The sequence below is a fragment of the Scyliorhinus torazame genome, chromosome 25, assembly GCF_047496885.1.
Source record: "Scyliorhinus torazame isolate Kashiwa2021f chromosome 25, sScyTor2.1, whole genome shotgun sequence".
Lineage (NCBI taxonomy): Eukaryota > Metazoa > Chordata > Chondrichthyes > Carcharhiniformes > Scyliorhinidae > Scyliorhinus > Scyliorhinus torazame.
This window is the reverse complement of record NC_092731.1, coordinates 8,590,206-8,611,497: the sequence shown is the minus strand read 5'-3', so window position 1 is coordinate 8,611,497 and position 21,292 is coordinate 8,590,206. Positions and strand designations below refer to the sequence as shown.

Below are 21,292 nucleotides of genomic sequence, written 5' to 3'. Positions count from 1 at the left end.
TGATCCAAGGCCAGAATTGAACCTGGGTACCTGGCACTGAGGCAGCAGTGGTAACCACTGTGCCGCTCGTGATGGAAATTTTTGAAGTGTTTTTTTTTATGATTCCAGTTGATGTAACTAAATGGGAAGATCCCAGAATGGGACCCTGGCTCAAAAGACCTTAACTTTTACTTTTTTTCTTAACATGGGGGAACGTACAGGAATTTCTGTGTGGGAATGTTCTCGAAATGACTCCGTTCAAAAGCACAATGCAAATAATCTTTAAGGTAGCACGATGACAGTGGTTAGCTCTGCTGCCACACGGCGCCGATGTCCCAGGTTTGTTCCCGTCTCTGGGTCACTGTCCGTGTGGAGTTTGCACATTCTCCCCGTGTCTGCGTGGGTTTCACCCCCACAACCCAAAGGTGTGCAGGGCAGGTGGATTGCCCCTTAATTGGGAAATAATGAATTGGGTACTATAAATTTATAAAAAGAAATGGGGGGAACAAAGTCATAGGACCGCTTCTTAGTTTCTGCAACCAGGAAAAAAAATTATTGAAGAAATCCCCCCCCCCCACTTTCCTCCCTTATTTTAGCAATTATATACAGGTTTAATATCAACCCTGATTATAACGTACATCTTAATCAACAATGGTCTCATTAATGCACCGTCCGATTTAAGCACAGACAAGATGGTGGGCAAATACACTTCATTCTGAACCCCAAGTGAATGTGGATATCTTTTCCGAATCTCCCCCCAGATGATTATCATGTAAGAGTTTCCAAACTCTGCTCCCCAAAAGTGCAAACTGCTAAGGGAAAGAAGTATAGTTAGGAGAGAAGATTTAAAATCACCTTTCCGAATTATGCTTTCCCATAGCAGTTTGCGTTTTCAGTTCCAAATCCAGGTTTTCCAAATTACACTTTTAAAACACAGCTTTCCAGGATTTTACACCCATCCCAAAGGATTTCTTTGTCTCGACTGCTGTGAAAACTGCTCGCATTTACTTTGACGCTTGATTCCCAGACTGCATTACAATGCATCAGATGTTTGATTTACCTTTGTAGACTGCTGACCCACTTGAAATCGAGTTACTGCAATTGTTTCTTTAACACAAAACACTTTGTTTACTCTTTCCTTAACTAGCTAGACTTCAAATTGCCAGCATCTGTTTTCTTAACCATTACTCCTTTGTATGGCTTTTCTTCTAGTAAAGCCAACATGTTTCCCATCTGGCTTCTAACCAATTGCTTCTAGCAGAGCTGTGAGAGCTGCCTTCACTCTCGCTACCCATCTCCAACTGCCCAAAAATTAGCTAAACTAAAATTAAGACCCCAGTTGCTAAGCAACACCCATACGCTTAAACCTTTTATTCTTCATGCTGTAGCCTTATCTAAGCACAATAGAAACACAGTTGGAACTTAACAAACCTTTGCATACAAACACCATTGTCCAGCATGAATCTAACCAAGATTTACCTTCCAGGCACAGAAGCGTTAAATTAAACCCATTTAAAACTATGCCTTATTTCTAATGTTTATCAATATCAATCTAATTCTCTTAAAATTACTTTTGTTTTCCTAACACTCATCATATCTCCTTTGTTACGGACTCCTGGGCTAGTACACTGTTAATTCCAGTCCTCCTTGACCTGGAGTCTCAACACTGTTGGAATTAACTTTTATTTTAAAGTGCCTGAAGTATTTGGCCGCCTAATAACGGCAGTCATCAGGTTTGTAAATTTAAACAGTTAACTTTTTTAAAAAATATAAATTTAGAGTACCAAATTATTTATTTTTCCAATTAAGGGGCAATTTAGCATGGCCAATCCACCGAGCCTGCACATCTTTGGCTTGTGGGGCTGTGACCCACGCAGACATGGGGGGAATGTGCAAACTCCACACGAACAGTGACCCGGTCGAACCCGGGTCCTCAGTGCAGTGAGGTGTGTGTGTGCGTGGAACAGAGGGGTTGTAAAATAATAATTTAAAAACAAAAAGATAAGAGTCTTTGTTTCAGATGGACATCTTCCCGGTGGATGTTATCTTTTCTTTCAGCTTGTAAGTTTTCACTGTAAAACTTTCAGAAATAGCAGACATTTGAGAGGAAGACACTGTTTGTTTCAGGGCCCAGAGGCATCTGTTTTCAGGCAGTAGACAACAGAGCCAAGAGAGTGAGCTGCTTCCACCTTGAGGGCCCAGTGGCTGCTCCTGGGCTCTCTCAAAGAAACCCACCTGGCAGGAACCAATTGCTGTCTGTTCCAAGGCAGAATACTGCCCCTGATTAATCCATTGGCCACCAGCCAACCAATCAAAACAAACCCTCTAATCTCTTGGGTGCCATAAAGTCTGGGTTCTTCTGCCAAAGTACAAAACTTTAAACTGAAGGACAAAACTTTACTGTGCATTATTTTGACACTACACTTCCTCTGCTCTATTTAAAGATATGCCTCCATTAACGATCCATGGACCAAAAATGATAAAACAAAATAAAAGAAATGGGAACTAAGGAAATCAGCAGGAAAGGCCCTTACGTCTTGCATTCAATTCACTATGTAAATGTAAGTTGTTAAATAACTAACTGTTATCACATAGCTGGTTACAGTATCTGAAAGACTGGTTAGGTGGGATCCTTGTTCAGCATTAGCTTGTAGTTGGATTTCATTTTGTGCCATAAGACAACTGCACACATTCTACCAAGTATTAATGGATTTGGAAGTCTATGGACTGATTGCCCTGCCTAAATGGTCTCTAATTTTTTTTGTTTAAAATATACTGTTATTGAGTGATTTAACCAAGCTTGTTACCAGATGAGGGAGTTGAATTGACAGCTGTCACTAACTTTGAGGTGCTTTGATTCTGACTGTTAATTTAATTTCCTCACCTTGTTTCACTCAAAGAACAAAGAACAAAGAACAAAGAAATGTACAGCACAGGAACAGGCCCTTCGGCCCTCCAAGCCCGTGCCGACCATACTGCCCGACTAAACTACAATCTTCTACACTTCCTGGGTCCGTATCCTTCTATTCCCATCCTATTCATATATTTGTCAAGATGCCCCTTAAATGTCCCTATCGTCCCTGCCTCCACTACCTCCTCCGGTAGTGAGTTCCAGGCACCCACTACCCTCTGCGTAAAAAACTTGCCTCGTACATCTACTCTAAACTTTGCCCCTCTCACCTTAAACCTATGCCCCCTAGTAATTGACCCCTCTACCCTGGGGAAAAGCCTCTGACTATCCACTCTGTCTATGCCCCTCATAATTTTGTATACCTCTATCAGGTCGCCCCTCAACCTCCTTCGTTCCAGTGAGAACAAACCGAGTTTATTCAATCGCTCCTCATAGCTTATGCCCTCCATACCAGGCAACATTCTGGTAAATCTCTTCTGCACCCTCTCTAAAGCCTCCACATCCTTCTGGTAGTGTGGCGACCAGAATTGAACACTATACTCCAAGTGTGGCCTAACTAAGGTTCTATACAGCTGCAACATGACTTGCCAATTCTTATACTCAATGCCCCGGCCAATGAAGGCAAGCATGCCGTATGCCTTCTTGACTACCTTCTCCACCTGTGTAGCCCCTTTCAGTGATCTGTGGACCTGTACTCCTAGATCTCTTTGACTTTCAATACTCTTGAGGGTTCTACCATTCACTGTATATTCCCTACCTGCATTAGCCCTTCCAAAATGCATTACCTCACATTTGTCCAGGTTAAACTCCATCTGCCATCTCTCCGCCCAAGTCTCCAGACAATCTAAATCCTGCTGTATCCTCAGACAGTCCTCATCGCTATCCGCAATTCCACCAACCTTTGTGTCGTCTGCAAACTTACTAATCAGACCAGTTACATTTTCCTCCAAATCATTTATATATACTACAAAGAGCAAAGGTCCCAGCACTGATCCCTGTGGAACACCACTGGTCACAGCCCTCCAATTAGAAAAGCATCCCTCCATTGCTACCCTCTGCCTTCTATGGCCTAGCCAGTTCTGTATCCACCTTGCCAGTTCACCCCTGATCCCGTGTGACTTCACCTTTTGTACCAGTCTACCATGAGGGACCTTGTCAAAGGCCTTACTGAAGTCCATATAGACAACATCTACTGCCCTACCTGCATCAATCATCTTAGTGACCTCCTCGAAAAACTCTATCAAGTTAGTGAGACACGACCTCCCCTTCACAAAACCGTGCTGCCTCTCACTAATACGTCCATTTGCTTCCAAATGGGAGTAGATCCTGTCTCGAAGAATTCTCTCCAGTAATTTCCCTACCACTGAAGTAAGGCTCACCGGCCTGTAGTTCCCGGGATTATCCCTGCCACCCTTCTTAAACAGAGGAACAACATTGGCTATTCTCCAGTCCTCCGGGACATCCCCTGAAGACAGCGAGGATCCAAAGATTTCTGTCAAGGCCTCAGCAATTTCCTCTCCAGCCTCCTTCAGTATTCTGGGGTAGATCCCATCCGGCCCTGGGGACTTATCTACCTTAATATTTTTTAAGACACCCAACACCTCGTCTTTTTGGATCACAATGTGACCCAGGCTATCTACACCCCCTTCTCCAGACTCAACATCTACCAATTCCTTCTCTTTGGTGAATACTGATGCAAAGTATTTATTTAGTACCTCGCCCATTTCCTCTGGCTCCACACATAGATTCCCTTGCCTATCCTTCAGTGGGCCAACCCTTTCCCTGGCTACCCTCTTACTTTTTATGTAAGTGTAAAAAGCCTTGGGATTTTCCTTAACCCTATTTGCCAATGCCTTTTCATGACCCCTTCTAGCCCTCCTGACTCCTTGCTTAAGTTCCTTCCTACTTTCCTTATATGCCACACAGGCTTCGTCTGTTCCCAGCCTTTTAGCCCTGACAAATGCCTCCTTTTTCTTTTTGACGAGGCCTACAATATCACTCGTCATCCAAGGTTCCCGAAAATTGCCGTATTTATCTTTCTTCCTCACAGGAACATGCCTGTCCTGTATTCCTTTCAACTGACACTTGAAAGCCTCCCACATGTCAGATGTTGATTTGCCCTCAAACATCCGCCCCCAATCTATGTTCTTCAGTTCCCGCCTAATATTGTTATAATTAGCCTTCCCCCAATTTAGCACATTCATCCTCGGACCACTCTTATCCTTGTCCACCAGTACTTTAAAACTTACTGAATTGTGGTCACTGTTACCGAAATGCTCCCCTACTGAAACATCTACCACCTGGCCGGGCTCATTCCCCAATACCAGGTCCAGTACCGCCCCTTCCCTAGTTGGACTGTTTACATATTGTTTTAAGAAGCCCTCCTGGATGCTCCTTACAAACTCTGCCCCGTCTAAGCCCCTGGCACTAAGTGAGTCCCAGTCAATATTGGGGAAGTTGAAGTCTCCCATCACCACAACCCTGTTGTTTTTACTCTTTTCCAAAATCTGTCTACCTATCTGCTCCTCTATCTCCCGCTGGCTGTTGGGAGGCCTGTAGTATACCCCCAACATTGTGACTGCACCCTTCTTATTCCTGATCTCTACCCATATAGCCTCACTGCCCTCTGAGGTGTCCTCTCGCTGTATAGCTGTGATACTCTCCTGAACAAGTAGCGCAACTCCGCCTCCCCTTTTACATCCCCCTCTATCCCGCCTGAAACATCTAAATCCTGGAACGTTTAGCTGCCAATCCTGCCCTTCCCTCAACCAGGTCTCTGTAATGGCAACAACATCATAGTTCCAAGTAGTAATCCAAGCTCTAAGTTCATCTGCCTTACCCGTAATGCTCCTTGCATTAAAACATATGCACTTCAGGCCACCAGACCCGCTGTGTTCAGCAACTTCTCCCAGTCTGCGCTGCCTCAGAGCCACACTGTCCCTATTCCCTAGTTCTCCCTCAATGCTCTCACCTTCTGACCTATTGCTCCCGTGCCCACCCCCCTGCCATACTAGTTTAAACCCTCCCGTGTGACACTAGCAAACCTCGCGGCCAGGATATTTATGCCTCTCCGGTTTAGATGCAACCCGTCCATCTTATACAGGTCACACCTGCCCCGGAAGAGCTCCCAGTGGTCCAGATAACAGAAACCCTCCCTCCTACACCAGCTGTTTAGCCACGTGTTTGTCTGCTCTATCTTCCTATTTCTAGCCTCACTGGCACGTGGCACAGGGAGTAATCCCGAGATTACAACCCTCGAGGTCCTGTCTTTTAACTTTCTGCCTAGCTCCCTGAACTCCTGCTGCAGGACCTCATGCCCCTTCCTGCCTATGTCGTTAGTACCAATATGTACAACGACCTCTGCCTGTTTGCCCTCCCCCTTCAGGATTCCCTCTACCCGTTCGGAGACATCCTGGACCCTGGCACCAGGGAGGCAACATACCATCCTGGAGTCTCTTTCACGTCCACAGAAGCGCCTATCTGTGCCCCTGACTATAGAGTCCCCTATAACTATTACTCTTCTGCGCTTTGACCCTCCCTTCTGAACATCAGAGCCAGCCGTGGTGCCACTGCTCTGGCTGCTGCTGTTTTCCCCTGATAGGCTATCCCCCCCGACAGTATCCAAAGGGGTATATCTGTTCGAGAGGGGGACAACCACAGGGGATTCCTGCACTGACTGCCTGCCCTTTCTGGTGGTCACCCATTTCTCTGCCTGCACCTTGGGTGTGACCACACTTACATAACTGCGATCTATGACGCTTTCCGCCACCTGCATGCTCCTAAGTGCATCCAATTGCTGCTCCAACCGAACCATGCGGTCTGTGAGGAGCTGCAGTTGGGTGCACTTTCTGCAGATGAAGCCATCCGGGACACTGGAAGCCTCCCGGACCTGCCACATCTCACAGTCAGAGCACAGCACCCCTCTAACTGACATTGCGTCAATTAATTAAAATTAAAATTTGTCTTTTTTTTTTTTAATACTTTTTTTAAATTTCAAAGTTACTGTCAACTATCTGTTTCCTAGCACTAGATTTCTAATAGAAATGCGATAGCTAACTATAATATTCTCCGATCTCTGGCTTAGATATCCTCTAAATTATAATTAAGTTATTATGTTTAATTAGATCCCAAATACTCAAAAAAATTTAGGTTAGAATCCCAACCAGCCACTCAGGTCACAGCTTTTCTGTGATGTCACTTCAGTTTCCCCCCGACACACACAATTTGAAAAACAGGTATAAAAGTAAAAATCACTTGCTTACCTTCTGAGATGTTCTCAGGTTCCCTCGCTGACAGAGACTGCTCCTCCACCTCCAATCCTTGACCTGCACCATGCTAATAATATAATAATATAATATGGCACTTACCTTACACCAATGGGTCTTATTATTAGGTTAGAGGAGGAGGGCGGGTGGGAGACACTACACGTGTAGTGTCTCGGGTTTCCTCTCCACCAGAATTTGTTGGGGGGGGGGGGGGGGGGCACTTGCCAGAGGTCGAACTTCCGGTTCCCGCCGAAATCCAAAGGGCTGCTCCTGTAAAGGTAAGTGCTTTTAAACTAACTACTCACCTCCCAGAAGGCCCCTGCGCACCGCTGCCGCCGAAATCCAAAGGGCTGCTCCTGCAAAGGTAAGTGCTTTTAAATTCACTACTCACCTCCAAGAAGGCCCCTGCGCACCGCTGCCGCCGAAATCCAAAGGGCTGCTCCTGCAAAGGTAAGTGCTTTTAAACTAACTCCATCTTGTTGCAAGGACCCTTCCTGTTGATTTTTTTAGTTCCTATTGCATTTTATCTTTAGTGTTTTTGGCCCGTGGATTGTTCGTGGAGGCATATCTTGAAATTAAGCAGAGGAAGTCAGGAACTAAGTGTCAAAATAGTGCACTGTTATAAAGTTTTGTATTTTGGCAGAAGAACCCTGAAGGCACCCACGAGATTGGAGGGATTTGATTGGTTGGTGGTCAATGGATTTGTCAGGGATAGTATTCTGCCTGGCAACCGACAGCGGTTGGTTCCTGTCAGGTGGGGTTTTTTTTTGAGAAAGACACCGAAGCCTCAAGGTGGAAGCAGCTCTCTCTGCTCTGCTGCCTACTTACTGTCTGAAGGCAGAAGCTTCTGGACCCTGAAAGAAACACTCTAGAATGCTGGCTATCTCTGAGAGTCTACAGTGAAAACCATTACAAGCTGAAAGAAAAGAATACATCTGGAAGACATCCATCTGAAACAAAGACTCTTTCTGTTACTTTCCTCATTATTTCACCCTTCTCTTTCCCGTCTGTTTGTTTGTCTGTGTTTGTAGAGGGTGGGGTGTGTTTTATAAGAGGTGGGGTGTGGTTCGAGATTGTGGTAGTTAACCAGTCCTATTTGTTGCCTATTTAATTATAGTTACTGTTAATAAAAAGATAATTGTAGGCAGCATGGCGGCGCAGTGGTTAGCATGGTTGCCTCACTGCACCGAGGTCCCAGGTTCGATCCTGGCTCTGGGTCACTGTCCGTGTGGAGTTTGCACATTCCCCCCATGTTTGCGTGGGTTTCGCCCCACAACCCAAAGATGTGCAGGATAGGTGGATTGGCCACGCTAAATTACCCCTTAATTGGAAAAAGTGAATTGGGTACACTAAATTTTTTTTTTTTTAAAGATAATTGTGTTTAAATTTACAAACCTGGTGACTAGTTATTGGGTACCCAAAGATCTCTGGCGTTTTAAAATAAAAGTTCATTTCAACCGCGTTGTGACTCCAGGTCCAGTGGGGCTTGAATTGACCCCGCAGTGCCCCAGGGTGTCATCCATTGTGCACATCTGTTGTCCTCTTAACACCACAGTATTTGCAGATCCTTTGTCAGTTTTACAGATTAACATACACTGGAGCTGTTATTGCTTTGAGAATGAGGAAGGTAGAAAGTGATGTTTTTAAAAAAAAAAATTTTGGTTAAATGAACAAAATGCTACTGATGGAAATGACGAAAACAGGAAATAAACTGAAAACAGGAAATATTGAGAATACACAGCAGCCTTTAGAACATGTAAAGAGAAAAGACAAAAAAATAACTTTACTTCCTGTCAACACTTCTGGCGGAGGACCTATACCTGAAAGATCCACCTTCTGCTTTTCTTTTATTATTGGCACTGTGGGCCCTTGCAGCATTTTCGGATGAACTTGCTCTTGGATTGTGTTGCTCACTGAAGAACTGAATAAGCAATGCTACTGTGATTGGATATAAAATGACTAAAATTTCACCTGCAGTATCACTTCGGGCAGATCATGGTGAGCTTAATTTGTGTCTCCATTAAATCTTGAACAGGAGCACAAGTATTTTTTTTCCAGAAATATTTAATTTTAGCACTTTGAATCATTCCACTCTAAAAAATTTAAACGTCTGTCCTTGTATCTGAAATTGCTGCAATAAAGAAATCTTTTGTTTAAAATTGTCAGTTCTAACAAGTTTTATGTTGATAACCTAGACTTGCAGAGTCTTGCACAGAAAACATTACCATAAAAATAAGAGTAAATAGGATTAAAAGACTGGACGTCAGGTCATTGTACCAATGCAATGCAGTGTGTCTGCATTGGGGCTGCATATTAGACCACCATTTATCTCAGGAGGTTAATATTAAGGCTGTACGATCAGTAAAGTCTCAACCTTCATCTTTAGAATTCTAGCAGGTAATTGCAAAGCAGATAATGGAGTTTCCACTGCAAAACAAAAGCTTCATAGATCCATGTGACTGCAATAGATAAGCATTCACATAGTAACACTCTGCTCTGCAAAGACAGATGTCATTAGACTTCAGCTCTAAACTAAATTGCTTAGTATTGCTCAACCTGCCTATAGTGATCAAGTGAATTGACCTATTTCGATGATGTTTTGGAACGATTCTTTCCAAGAATAAATATCCGGGAAATGCGGTGGGATTTTAACTTTCACGTAAACATAATCATTAGGCAGTTTAGAAAGTGTTATCCCTGGACTCTTGGGTGAAAATCTGAGATTAAACCTCTGTCCCGTTTTCTCCCTCCAGGTAAAGAAGCAATGTTGACACAGAAAGACTATGAAATGGCCACACTGGCTGATATCAAAGCCTTGCTGAAGAAGCACGAGGCATTTGAGAGTGATCTGGCAGCACACCAGGACAGAGTAGAGCAGATCGCTGCCATCGCACAGGAGCTCAAGTATGTACAATAAAGTGATTGTTTGCACCAACCACTTAGCCATTCAATAGTAACGGGACAGTTTTTATAACTGATGCCATTGAGTTTGGATCTCTGCAGTCTGTTGGATTCACAAACAATTGGTCTGCTGTGATAAGTAGGAAACCGGATGGTGAATGCCTCTCTTATTGCTCGTAGGTTATCAAGTCACACTATCTATGCTAACTTGTGAAGAGAAATGCCTCGCGCTGCTGCCAGCATTTACCTTTTCATCTTTCTTCAACAGTGATCTGGACTATTACGACTCTCCCAATGTAAATGCCCGCTGCCAGACTATCTGTGACCATTGGGATACCCTGGGCTCTTTGACACAGAGCAGGAGGGATGCCTTGGAGGTGAGACCAAAACCAATGGATTTTATGCCTGTGAATGTGTGCCTGACCATAGACTGAATGTACTACAATCAAATGTTCGTGCCACCTGATCCATGCAGAGGTTACTTTAGATTGATCGGAAAACAATTATTTGGCAACCAGTTTACCAGCATTGCAATTTTCAATCTTTTAGGTTAGGCATATCAAAAAAAAAATGTGTATGTTTTTTTAGATAGCTAATTGTACAAGCAAACACAGGAGGCATATTTGTTTTGCGTTCTTGCCATTGCTCTTCATCCTTCCAAGACAGTACTTCGAAGTGTATAGCCACCAATAGGGGATTAAATAAGGTGTTGCTCAAGGTCAGAATAACACGAGGGCTCTATGGTTGGTAAATTTGAGTTTCATAGAATTTACCGTGCAGGAGGCCATTCGGCCCATCGAGTCTGCACCGGCCCTTACAAAGAGCACCCTACTCGAGCCCACGTCTCTACCCTATCCCCGTAACCCAGCAACCCCCACTTAAAACCTTTTTGGACACTAGGGGTAATATAGCATGGCCAATCCACCTAACCTGGACACCTTTGGACTGTGGGAGGAAACCGGAGCACCTGGAAGAAACCCACGCGGACACTGGGAGAACGTGCAGACTCCGCAGAGACAGTGACCCAAGCCGGGAATCGAACCTGGGACCCTGGAGCTGTGAAGCAACAGTGCTGACCACTGTTACCATGCTGAGAGGGGAGAGCCCATTAAGAGTTCTGAAAAGCCGGGAGTGCAGGAGACGAAAGAGGCCGGAATTCTGGCCTTTGCGTCCCTGGTAGCCCGGTGAAGGATTCTCCTTCAGTGGAAAGATACGAGGCCCCCAAGCGTGGAATCCTGGATCAGCAATATGGCAGGATTCATTAAATTGGAGAGGGTGAAATTCGCCTTGAGGGTCGGTACAAGGGTTCTTTAGGCGGTGGCAACCGTTCTTAGACTTTCTGGCAGAACGATAGACATTGGTCAATGGCAGCAGCAGCTCCGGGGGGGGGGGGGGGGGGTTTACTTTATTTTTGTTTGTTATTTACACTGGAAGGGTCTGAGGGAGTGTATACACCTGTTGTCTTAAGTCGGGGTGTTAATGTTAATTTATTATTTAGGTGGGGGGGGGGGGGTTTGGGGGGTTGCTTTTTTCGATTGTGTTTTGTACTTAACTCTGTTGGGTTCTTTTTTCTTTCTCATTTTGTTATTGATATTTTATGAAAACCTTTAATAAAAATTATTTTTTTTAAAAAGAGTTCTGAAAAGGGGGATAATTTTCAAACAAAGTTTGTGTTCTGTCCCCAGGAACAGCCAGATACTAAATAAAGACCAGCCCATTTGTTATCTGTATTCTGGTGCTTATAGATGTAGAGATCATGTTTTTTTTTTAAACTTCTCCAATACTTTAATTCTACCATTTTTTTAAATTTGGAAGCAGTGTATTTAATAAGTTAATGCTATTTTAACAGAGGACTGAAAAGCTGCAGGAAACAATTGATCAATTGTATCTGGAATATGCCAAAAGAGCTGCACCTTTCAACAACTGGATGGAAGGAGCTATGGAAGATTTGCAGGACATGTTTATCGTCCATACCACTGAGGAAATCCAGGTATAAACTGAGCTCCACATGGGTCTCACACATGCACCATTGGTGTATATGTTAGTACAAAAAAACAATGGGTTGAAGCTATTTTTGTGTCTTTTCCGTAGGGCCTCATTGCAGCACATGAACAATTCAAAGCAACATTGCCAGATGCTGACAAAGAGAGAGAAGCCATCCTGGGCATCCACAATGAAATGATGAAAATTGCTCAGTCTTATGATATCAAACTGTCTGGTGTAAATCCATATACTTCCATCACTTCACAGAGTATTGATGATAAATGGGATAAGGTAAGAGTCTGCTAAAGGCCATCAATATGCAAAATATATTGTACAAAGTGTGATCACTTGTGTGCAGGGTTCCTGCAAGTGCTTTTCTTGGGATGTTTTGGGATAGGGTTAGTGCATATCTCACTACTTTGTATAAGAAATGCCATTTTATTGTTGCACAGGGCATATCTTTAGATTGTACGCAAGGGCATCGAACTGAAAACTAAACTGGGGTAGTTGATCCAAAATGCTGGTAGTTTGAGAATTGTAGTTTGGCTTATTGCTTATTTTCTCCCTAGCTGCCTCTGCTCCCAAACCTCAAGATTCTGATTGCAGCTGTACGGGTCAGCAAGATAATAGGTGCATAATGTGCTTGAACAAAGTATGACTGACAAACCTATTCACTTGTCCTCTTGTTCACAGGTTCAGCAGTTAGTGCCGGCGCGGGACCAAGCCTTGCAAGCCGAATTTAACAAGCAGCAATCCAATGAACACCTGCGTCAGCAGTTTGCAAGCACAGCTAACATCGTCGGACCCTGGATTCAGACTAAGATGCAGGTTGGCAAATTCTTTTGGTGTGTGTATATGCAGTTGACTGAGTCTGTTCTTCCTCCAGACTAAATCAGTGGATTCTGTACAACTATTACCAATATGGTTCCTCCTGAATTTCTATAGTTAACGATTCTAGGGGATCCGTATATAGATTTGTTATCTCTAATAATTCCAGGTGGCATGTTAGCCATTCACCAACACCAGAATTGTAGTGCAATGGTTATGGGATTGAACCAGCAAACCAGAGGTTGAGTTCCAATGTCATTGTGTGGCATGTGGTGAAATTCAATGAATCTTGTAAATTTTATTGGGTCATGGTTAGAAAAGTTACCAGGAGAACTGGGTGGCAGTAGGATTTCCCTCCACCCCTCACCATCTGTTTTTATTTCCATTTCTAATGCTCTTTGAAATAGCCCAACAAGTCCCCTCATTGTCAAGATGGTGAACCAATCGATGCTGCTGTTTTACAACTAAATTGACACCAATGGGGTGAACTTTGGGATTTGCTCCTTAACAGTCATAACTAGATAAGCTCTTTTGAGTTGGTTTTTTGGAGCTACAGGCGTCTCTTGTACTCCCAGTTTGCAAAGTCCCACCGTTGCTTTTAAGAGGGGGGCGAGAATGATATGAATGGTAAATGGCTTTGTATGTGCTATGACTTCAACCCAGGGAAAGAAATAGATAAAACCTTGAAGGAAAATGACAAATATTCATAGAATGATACAGCACTGAAGGAGGAGGTCACTTGGTCCATTTTGAGCAACCCAATTAGTCCTGGTCACACTCTTTCCCCATACCTCAGGGAAGTTGGAGGTGCAGTGACTATAGCGGTGAGAAAGATTGTACTGTGACAGAAAATAGATCAGTTCTTGCATGACAGACAATTGAACGGCTACTAATTGGATATTGCCTATTAAGTCCCCAACTAGTGTCAGAATTTATAATGGAATTGGTCAAATTAAAATGACCCAACTTTCTATCTATACAAATGTTCAATATTGGCAATTATCCTGCACAGTTCCAAGCAAAAAGTTCCAAGGGCAGCACGGTAGCATTGTGGATAGCACAATTGCTTCACAGCTCCAGGGTCCCAGGTTCGATTCCTGGATTGGGTCACTGTCTGTGCGGAGTCTGCACATCCTCCCCGTGTGTGCGTGGGTTTCCTCCGGGTGCTCCGGTTTCTTCCCACAGTTCAAAGATGTGCAGGTTAGGTGGATTGGCTATGATAAATTGCACTTAGTGTCCAAAATTGCCCTTAGTGTTGGGTGGGGTTACTGGGATAGGGTGGAGGTGTTGACCTTGGGTAGGTTGCTCTTTCCAAGAGCCGGTGCAGACTCGATGGGCCGAATGGCCTCCTTCGGCACTGTAAATTCTATGAAAACTGCCCAGTCCTCACGGTTGAAAGGGCCTTTATGTAAGGTGATGCTGGTTTGGAGAAAACAGGAGATGATTGAGTTGGCACAACAGTTGTACTCAGCAGTGATCTAATTATCTTTTCTTGTAATTAGGAAATTGGCCGGATTTCTATTGAAATGCATGGCACACTGGAAGACCAGCTAAATCAATTGAAGCAGTATGAGAATAGTATCATCAATTACAAACCCAACATTGAGAAATTGGAGCAAGACCACCAACTCATCCAGGAGGCGCTCATCTTTGATAACAAGCATACCAACTACACCATGGAGGTACTGATTTATGTTTTTTAGATTCCACCTGTTTGCCAGATGAATTAGAATATTGTCTAAAATCAGCGAAATGCCTATTGCTGTGGAGCACTGAAGTTTCATTTATACCTTGGCTCAGATGTGCACTTGTTCCCACGTTGCTTCTCCCGGTGGAATAGTTTCGCTGATGCAGGTGCATGTCTCATAGTAAAGCTGTACTTTGGAAGAACTTGAGCAGAGGTTGGCCACATAGGCCCTCCAGCCTCTGCTCCGTTTATAAGATTACGGCCGATTTTCTACCCCGGCTCCACTTTCCTGCCCTATTCCCACATCCCTTAATTCCCTTATTGATCTCAGTCTTGAATATCTTGTGCCGAAAAATCCAAACATCCACAATCGCCAACCTGTCACAATCTAACTGGTTTTGCCTTTTCAGAGTGAATAACTTTTGGGAGGAGATAAGTTATCTCATCTGGTTTGCTGCTGATGATAAAGTAGTGAAATAGACCAAAAATTACAAGAAAATCCACTGCAGTAATTGGCATGTAATCCTACTTCATTTTATATTAATGCTGCATTACAGCAGCATTATACATTGGAGGCATTGTTTGATCAGCTTTCAACAGCTCTGCTAACAGTTAGAAACATTCCTCTAACAATTGGTGTCCAGCACGGAAGACAATGTGGCCCATTGTGGTTTAAACTAATGCAGCAGGGGCATGGGAACCTGGATTGTAGTTTTAGGGTAAGGGAGAATGAGAGTATAGAGGTCAGGAGCACAGATTTGACGTCGCAGGAGGGGGCCAGCGTTCAGGTAGGTGGTTTGAAGTGTGTCTACTTCAATGCCAGGAGTATACGAAACAAGGTAGGGGAACTGGCAGCGTGGGTTGGTACCTGGGACTTCGATGTTGTGGCCATTTCGGAGACATGGATAGAGCAGGGACAGGAATGGATGTTGCAGGTTCCGGGGTTTAGGTGTTTTAGTAAGCTCAGAGAAGGAGGCAAAAGAGGGGGAGGTGTGGCGCTGCTAGTCAAGAGCAGTATTACGGTGGCGGAGAGGATGCTAGATGGGGACTCTTCTTCCGAGGTAGTATTGGCTGAAGTTAGAAACAGGAAAGGAGAGGTCACCCTGTTGGGAGTTTTTTATAGGCCTCCTAATAGTTCTAGGGATGTAGAGGAAAGGATGGCGAAGATGATTCTGGATATGAGCGAAAGTAACAGGGTAGTTATTATGGGAGACTTTAACTTTCCAAATATTGACTGGAAAAGATATAGTTCGAGTACAATAGATGGGTCGTTTTTTGTACAGTGTGTGCAGGAGGGTTTCCTGAAACAATATGTTGACAGGCCAACAAGAGGCGAGGCCACGTTGGATTTGGTTTTGGGTAATGAACCAGGCCAGGTGTTGGATTTGGAGGTAGGAGAGCACTTTGGGGACAGTGACCACAATTCGGTGACGTTTACGTTAATGATGGAAAGGGATAAGTATACACCGCAGGGCAAGAGTTATAGCTGGGGGAAGGGCAATTATGATGCTATTAGACGTGACTTGGGGGGGATAAGGTGGAGAAGTAGGCTGCAAGTGTTGGGCACACTGGATAAGTGGGGCTTGTTCAAGGATCAGCTACTGCGTGTTCTTGATAAGTATGTACCGGTCAGACAGGGAGGAAGGCGTCGAGCGAGGGAACCGTGGTTTACCAAGGAAGTGGAATCTCTTGTTAAGAGGAAGAAGAAGGCCTATGTGAAGATGAAGTGTGAAGTTTCGGTTGGGGCGATAGATAGTTACAAGGTAGCGAGGAAGGATCTAAAGAGAGAGCTAAGACGAGCAAGGAGGGGACATGAGAAGTATTTGGCAGGAAGGATCAAGGAAAACCCAAAAGCTTTCTATAGGTATGTCAGGAATAAGCGAATGACTAGGGAAAGAGTAGGACCAGTCAAGGACAGGGATGGGAAATTGTGTGTGGAGTCTGAAGAGATAGGCGAGATACTAAATGAATATTTTTCGTCAGTATTCACTCAGGAAAAAGATAATGTTGTGGAGGAGAATGCTGAGCCCCAGGCTAATAGAATAGATGGCATTGAGGTACGTAGGGAAGAGGTGTTGGCAATTCTGGACAGGCTGAAAATAGATAAGTCCCCGGGACCTGATGGGATTTATCCTAGGATTCTATGGGAGGCCAGGGAAGAGATTGCTGGACCTTTGGCTTTGATTTTTATGTCATCATTGGCTACAGGAATAGTGCCAGAGGACTGGAGGACAGCAAATGTGGTCCCTTTGTTCAAAAAGGGGAGCAGAGACAACCCCGGCAACTATAGACCGGTGAGCCTCACGTCTGTAGTGGGTAAAGTCTTGGAGGGGATTATAAGGGACAAGATTTATAATCATCTAGATAGGAATAATATGATCAGGGATAGTCAGCATGGCTTTGTGAAGGGTAGGTCATGCCTCACAAACCTTATTGAGTTCTTTGAGAAGGTGACTGAACAGGTAGACGAGGGTAGAGCAGTTGATGTGGTGTATATGGATTTCAGCAAAGCGTTTGATAAGGTTCCCCACGGTAGGCTATTGCAAAAAATACGGAGGCTGGGGATTGAGGGTGATTTAGAGATGTGGATCAGAAATTGGCTAGCTGAAAGAAGACAGAGGGTGGTGGTTGATGGGAAATGTTCAGAATGGAGTACAGTCACAAGTGGAGTACCACAAGGATCTGTTCTGGGGCCGTTGCTGTTTGTCATTTTTATCAATGACCTAGAGGAAGGTGCAGAAGGGTGGGTGAGTAAATTTGCAGACTATACTAAAGTCGGTGGTGTTGTCGATAGTGTGGAAGGATGTAGCAGGTTACAGAGGGATATAGATAAGCTGCAGAGCTGGGCTGAGAGGTGGCAAATGGAGTTTAATGTAGAGAAGTGTGAGGTGATTCACTTTGGAAGGAATAACAGGAATGCGGAATATTTGGCTAATGGTAAAGTTCTTGAAAGTGTGGCTGAGCAGAGGGATCTAGGTGTCCATGTACATAGATCCCTGAAAGTTGCCACCCAGGTTGATAGGGTTGTGAAGAAGGCCTATGGAGTGTTGGCCTTTATTGGTAGAGGGATTGAGTTCCGGAGTCGGGAGGTCATGTTGCAGCTGTACAGAACTCTGGTCCGGCCGCATTTGGAGTATTGCGTACAGTTCTGGTCACCGCATTATAGGAAGGACGTGGAGGCTTTGGAGCGGGTGCAGAGGAGATTTACCAGGATGTTGCCTGGTATGGAGGGAAAATCTTATGAGGAAAGGCTGACGGACTTGAGGTTGTTTTCGTTGGAGAGAAGGTTAAGAGGAGACTTAATAGAGGCATACAAAATGATCAGGGGGTTGGATAGGGTGGACAGTGAGAGCCTTTTCCCGCGGATGGATATGGCTGGCACGAGGGGACATAACTTTAAACTGAGGGGTAATAGATATAGGACAGAGGTCAGAGGTAGGTTCTTTATGCAAAGAGTAGTGAGGCCGTGGAATGCCCTACCTGCTACAGTAGTGAACTCGCCAACATTGAGGGCATTTAAAAGTTTATTGGATAAACATATGGATGATAATGGCATAGTGTAGGTTAGATGGCTTTTGTTTCGGTGCAACATCGTGGGCCGAAGGGCCTGTACTGCGCTGTATTGTTCTATGTTCTATTGTGACTCCGCTCTTTGTAAGACCTAACCAGTTAGTCCCACTTTCTGTTCTTTCACATAACATTGCCAATGTTTCATTTTCACCTTGCAAACCAACAATGTCTGCCACCTAGAAAATCAAGTGCAGCAGGCACGTAGAGTACCACCTGTTAAGTTTCTCTTGCACATCATCCTGACTTGGAAAGTGCACGTTCCTTGCCGAACTCCCTATCAGTACTTTACGTGTACCTACACCAGATGGATTTCAGTTCAAAAGGGCAATAAATGCTCGACTTGCCAGTGATGCTCCCGTTCCATAAACGTGAAAAATCTGTCTCCATTTTGAAAGTTGAATCTGCTTCCATCACCCTTTTAGATCATAACTCGCTACATAAAAGAATAAATATATCCTTCCTCGGCAAATTCTTATAGCTGTATTCTAGTTACTAGTTGTGTTTGGAAGTGGTTTCTCCCTATCTAGTCAAACTCAGTTAAAACTTTTATAGAATCCCTAGTGCAGAAGGAGGCCATTCGGCCCATCAAGTCTGCACAGGCCCTTGGAAAGAGCACCCTACTTAAGCCCACGCCTCTAGTGTCCCTGAGCACCCTACTTGCCTTTTGGATACCGAGGGGCAGTTTAGCGTGGCCAATCCACCCAACCTGTACATCTTTGGACTGCAAGAGGAAACCGGAGCACCCGGAGGAAACCCACGCAAACACTAGGAAAAAGTACAAACTCCACACAGTCAGTCACCCGAGGAGCTGTAAGGCAGCAGATCTAACCACTATGCCAATGTGCCGTCCTCCTTGACTTTCTCTAAGAAAATTCTAAGTGTCTCTACTTCATTGAAGCCCCTTATCCAGTAATTCTCCTCTATACCCTATCCAAGATTGCAGCATCTTCCCAAACGTATGGTGCCCAGAATTGGACGCAACTGGAGATGAGGCCTAACCAGTTTGCCTTTAAATTTGTGCATTTTGTAATGTGCTTAAATGGACTGTTAATGCTGTCTTTGAATTTCTAATGAAACCATCCTGCCTATCTTTTAATTTTAAGCACAATGGCCAGTGGTTAGCACTGTTGCGTCACGGCGCTGAGGACCCGGCTTCGATCCCGGGCCGCTGTCAGTGTGGGGTTTGCACGTTTTCCCATTGTCTGCGTGGGTCTCACCCCCCAGAACCCAAAAAGATGTGCCGAGTAGGTGGATTGGCCATGCTAAATTGCCCCTTAATTGGAAAATAAATTTAAGGTAGAAAGTTGCAAACAAAGGTTGGTGAACGGAGCTCACGCACGCTATGCTGCATTTTCCAGGCAGCATGCGCAGTACAATCAAGGCTGCTTTGAACCACATTGAAACCTCCTAGAGTTTGCACTGTTTGCTGTAATGCAACTAATTTGATTGTCACTTACACTGAATCTTGGTTTGGATACAGCTGAGAGAGGTGCTCTTTGCTCTGGAAAGGTTTAATTAAGATGACAAATCCTGTACCAGCCTCCCCGAACAGGTGCCGGAATGTGGCGACTAGGGGCTTTTCTCAATAACTTCATTGAAGCCTACTTGTGACAAGCGATTTTTATTTCATTTCAAATGTCTACGGTTATTATCTGCTGCCCAGTTTTTAATGGGGCCAATAAAAAAAACAATGGCAGCTCAAATTGCCCAAGATGCATGCCCAAAGAATTGTCTTGATACCAGAGCTTAATTTTCTCTCTTTATATAAAAGCACATCCGGGTTGGCTGGGAGCAGCTGTTGACCACGATTGCCAGAACTATTAACGAAGTCGAAAACCAAATCCTCACCCGTGATGCAAAAGGCATCAGCCAGGAACAGCTCAATGAGTTCCGATCGTCATTCAATCACTTTGACAAGGTATGGTTTGTAACTAAGAGTGTGCATGCCACTCCATCAGTTTAATTAAAATACCAGTTTAAGGTGATGAGTTGCTTTATGACATTAGAGATGGGCACTGAGCATGGTTTTGTGGCTGGTGTATTCACATCTGGCATCCTGCTACCACTGATGCCCTCATCGTATTACCTGTTGGTATATCTCCGATGTTGAGCACAGTATGCTGAAGCTGTGGGTACTGACGTTTGCTTACAGGCTTAATTATTTGCTGGTGTATGCAGTAACTTGTGGAGCTTCACTAATCCACTGTACTAAATCCAGACGACAGCACTGGGTTCAAGTATAATACATCGAATTAGCTCACAACGCTGATCTGTCCTTATTGTAACACTAATTTGTTTTCATTAAATTAAATTATTTTCACGTTAAATACTGGAGATGGTGACATAGTGGTAAACCCAGAGACCCAGGCTAATCTTCTGGGGGTCTAAGGTTTAAATCCCACTATAGCAGCTGATGGAATTTGAATCCAATTCGTAAAATCTGGAATTGAAAGTTAGTCCAAGGATCATTGTTTTTTCAAAAATCTGAATATCCTTTCGGAAACAAAAACGGTTGACCTTACCTGAGCTGGCCTCAGTGTGACTCCAGACCCACAGCAATATGGGGAACTCTTTAACTGTCCTAGAAAGTCGCCCTGTTCAAGAGCAAATAGGGGTGGGCAACAAATGCTGGCCTTGACAGCGATACCCACATCCCATGAAATAAAATAAATAAATTGTGGTAAATGGAGTGAAAAATGGTTGCACTGGAGATGGAAATCTGTTGCAATCCTGCAGCCAACAGAGTTCATTCTCTAACCATCAAACTCTGCAATCGATTCACCAAATACATCTGTTGAATCACAAAACCTATGGGGGAACTCGTACTAATAAACTTGACGTTTTGATCTGCCAGGTGGCGACTGTATTGATCATGTGTTGATGCGTGTACCTACCCAATAGCTGCTTGCAGAACAAAGTTTTCTGATGTTTAGTCTCCTTTCCTGGGGAAGAGGTGAGGTGCCCCATTTCATGCAAGAAAACAGTAGTATAATGGGCTACTTCTACAGGGAACCGAAGAATTGATCCCTCCCTAGTACATGCACTGAAATTCCATTGTAGTGTGGTAATATTTTGGCTCTGTCGGGTGAAAGACAAATGTTATTTTTGAAGCATTGGGTGTCTAGCTTTTATGTAATATAGTCACACTGCATGAATTTGGAATATGTG

The 21,292-nt window shown here is 44.1% G+C and overlaps 1 protein-coding gene across 2 annotated transcripts in view; it reads left to right on the top strand.

The window, feature by feature from the left end:
- Positions 1–21,292, top strand: part of LOC140402288 (alpha-actinin-1-like) — a 133,919-nt gene that overhangs the window by 102,645 nt on the left and 9,982 nt on the right. For both annotated transcript variants that reach the window (XM_072489951.1, XM_072489950.1), the window contains exons 12-18: positions 9,909–10,059; positions 10,325–10,433; positions 11,906–12,046; positions 12,148–12,330; positions 12,733–12,867; positions 14,370–14,549; positions 19,896–20,042. In XM_072489951.1, coding sequence (XP_072346052.1) covers positions 9,909–10,059; positions 10,325–10,433; positions 11,906–12,046; positions 12,148–12,330; positions 12,733–12,867; positions 14,370–14,549; positions 19,896–20,042 — 1,046 coding nt within the window. The remainder of the gene's footprint in view (positions 1–9,908; positions 10,060–10,324; positions 10,434–11,905; positions 12,047–12,147; positions 12,331–12,732; positions 12,868–14,369; positions 14,550–19,895; positions 20,043–21,292) is intronic.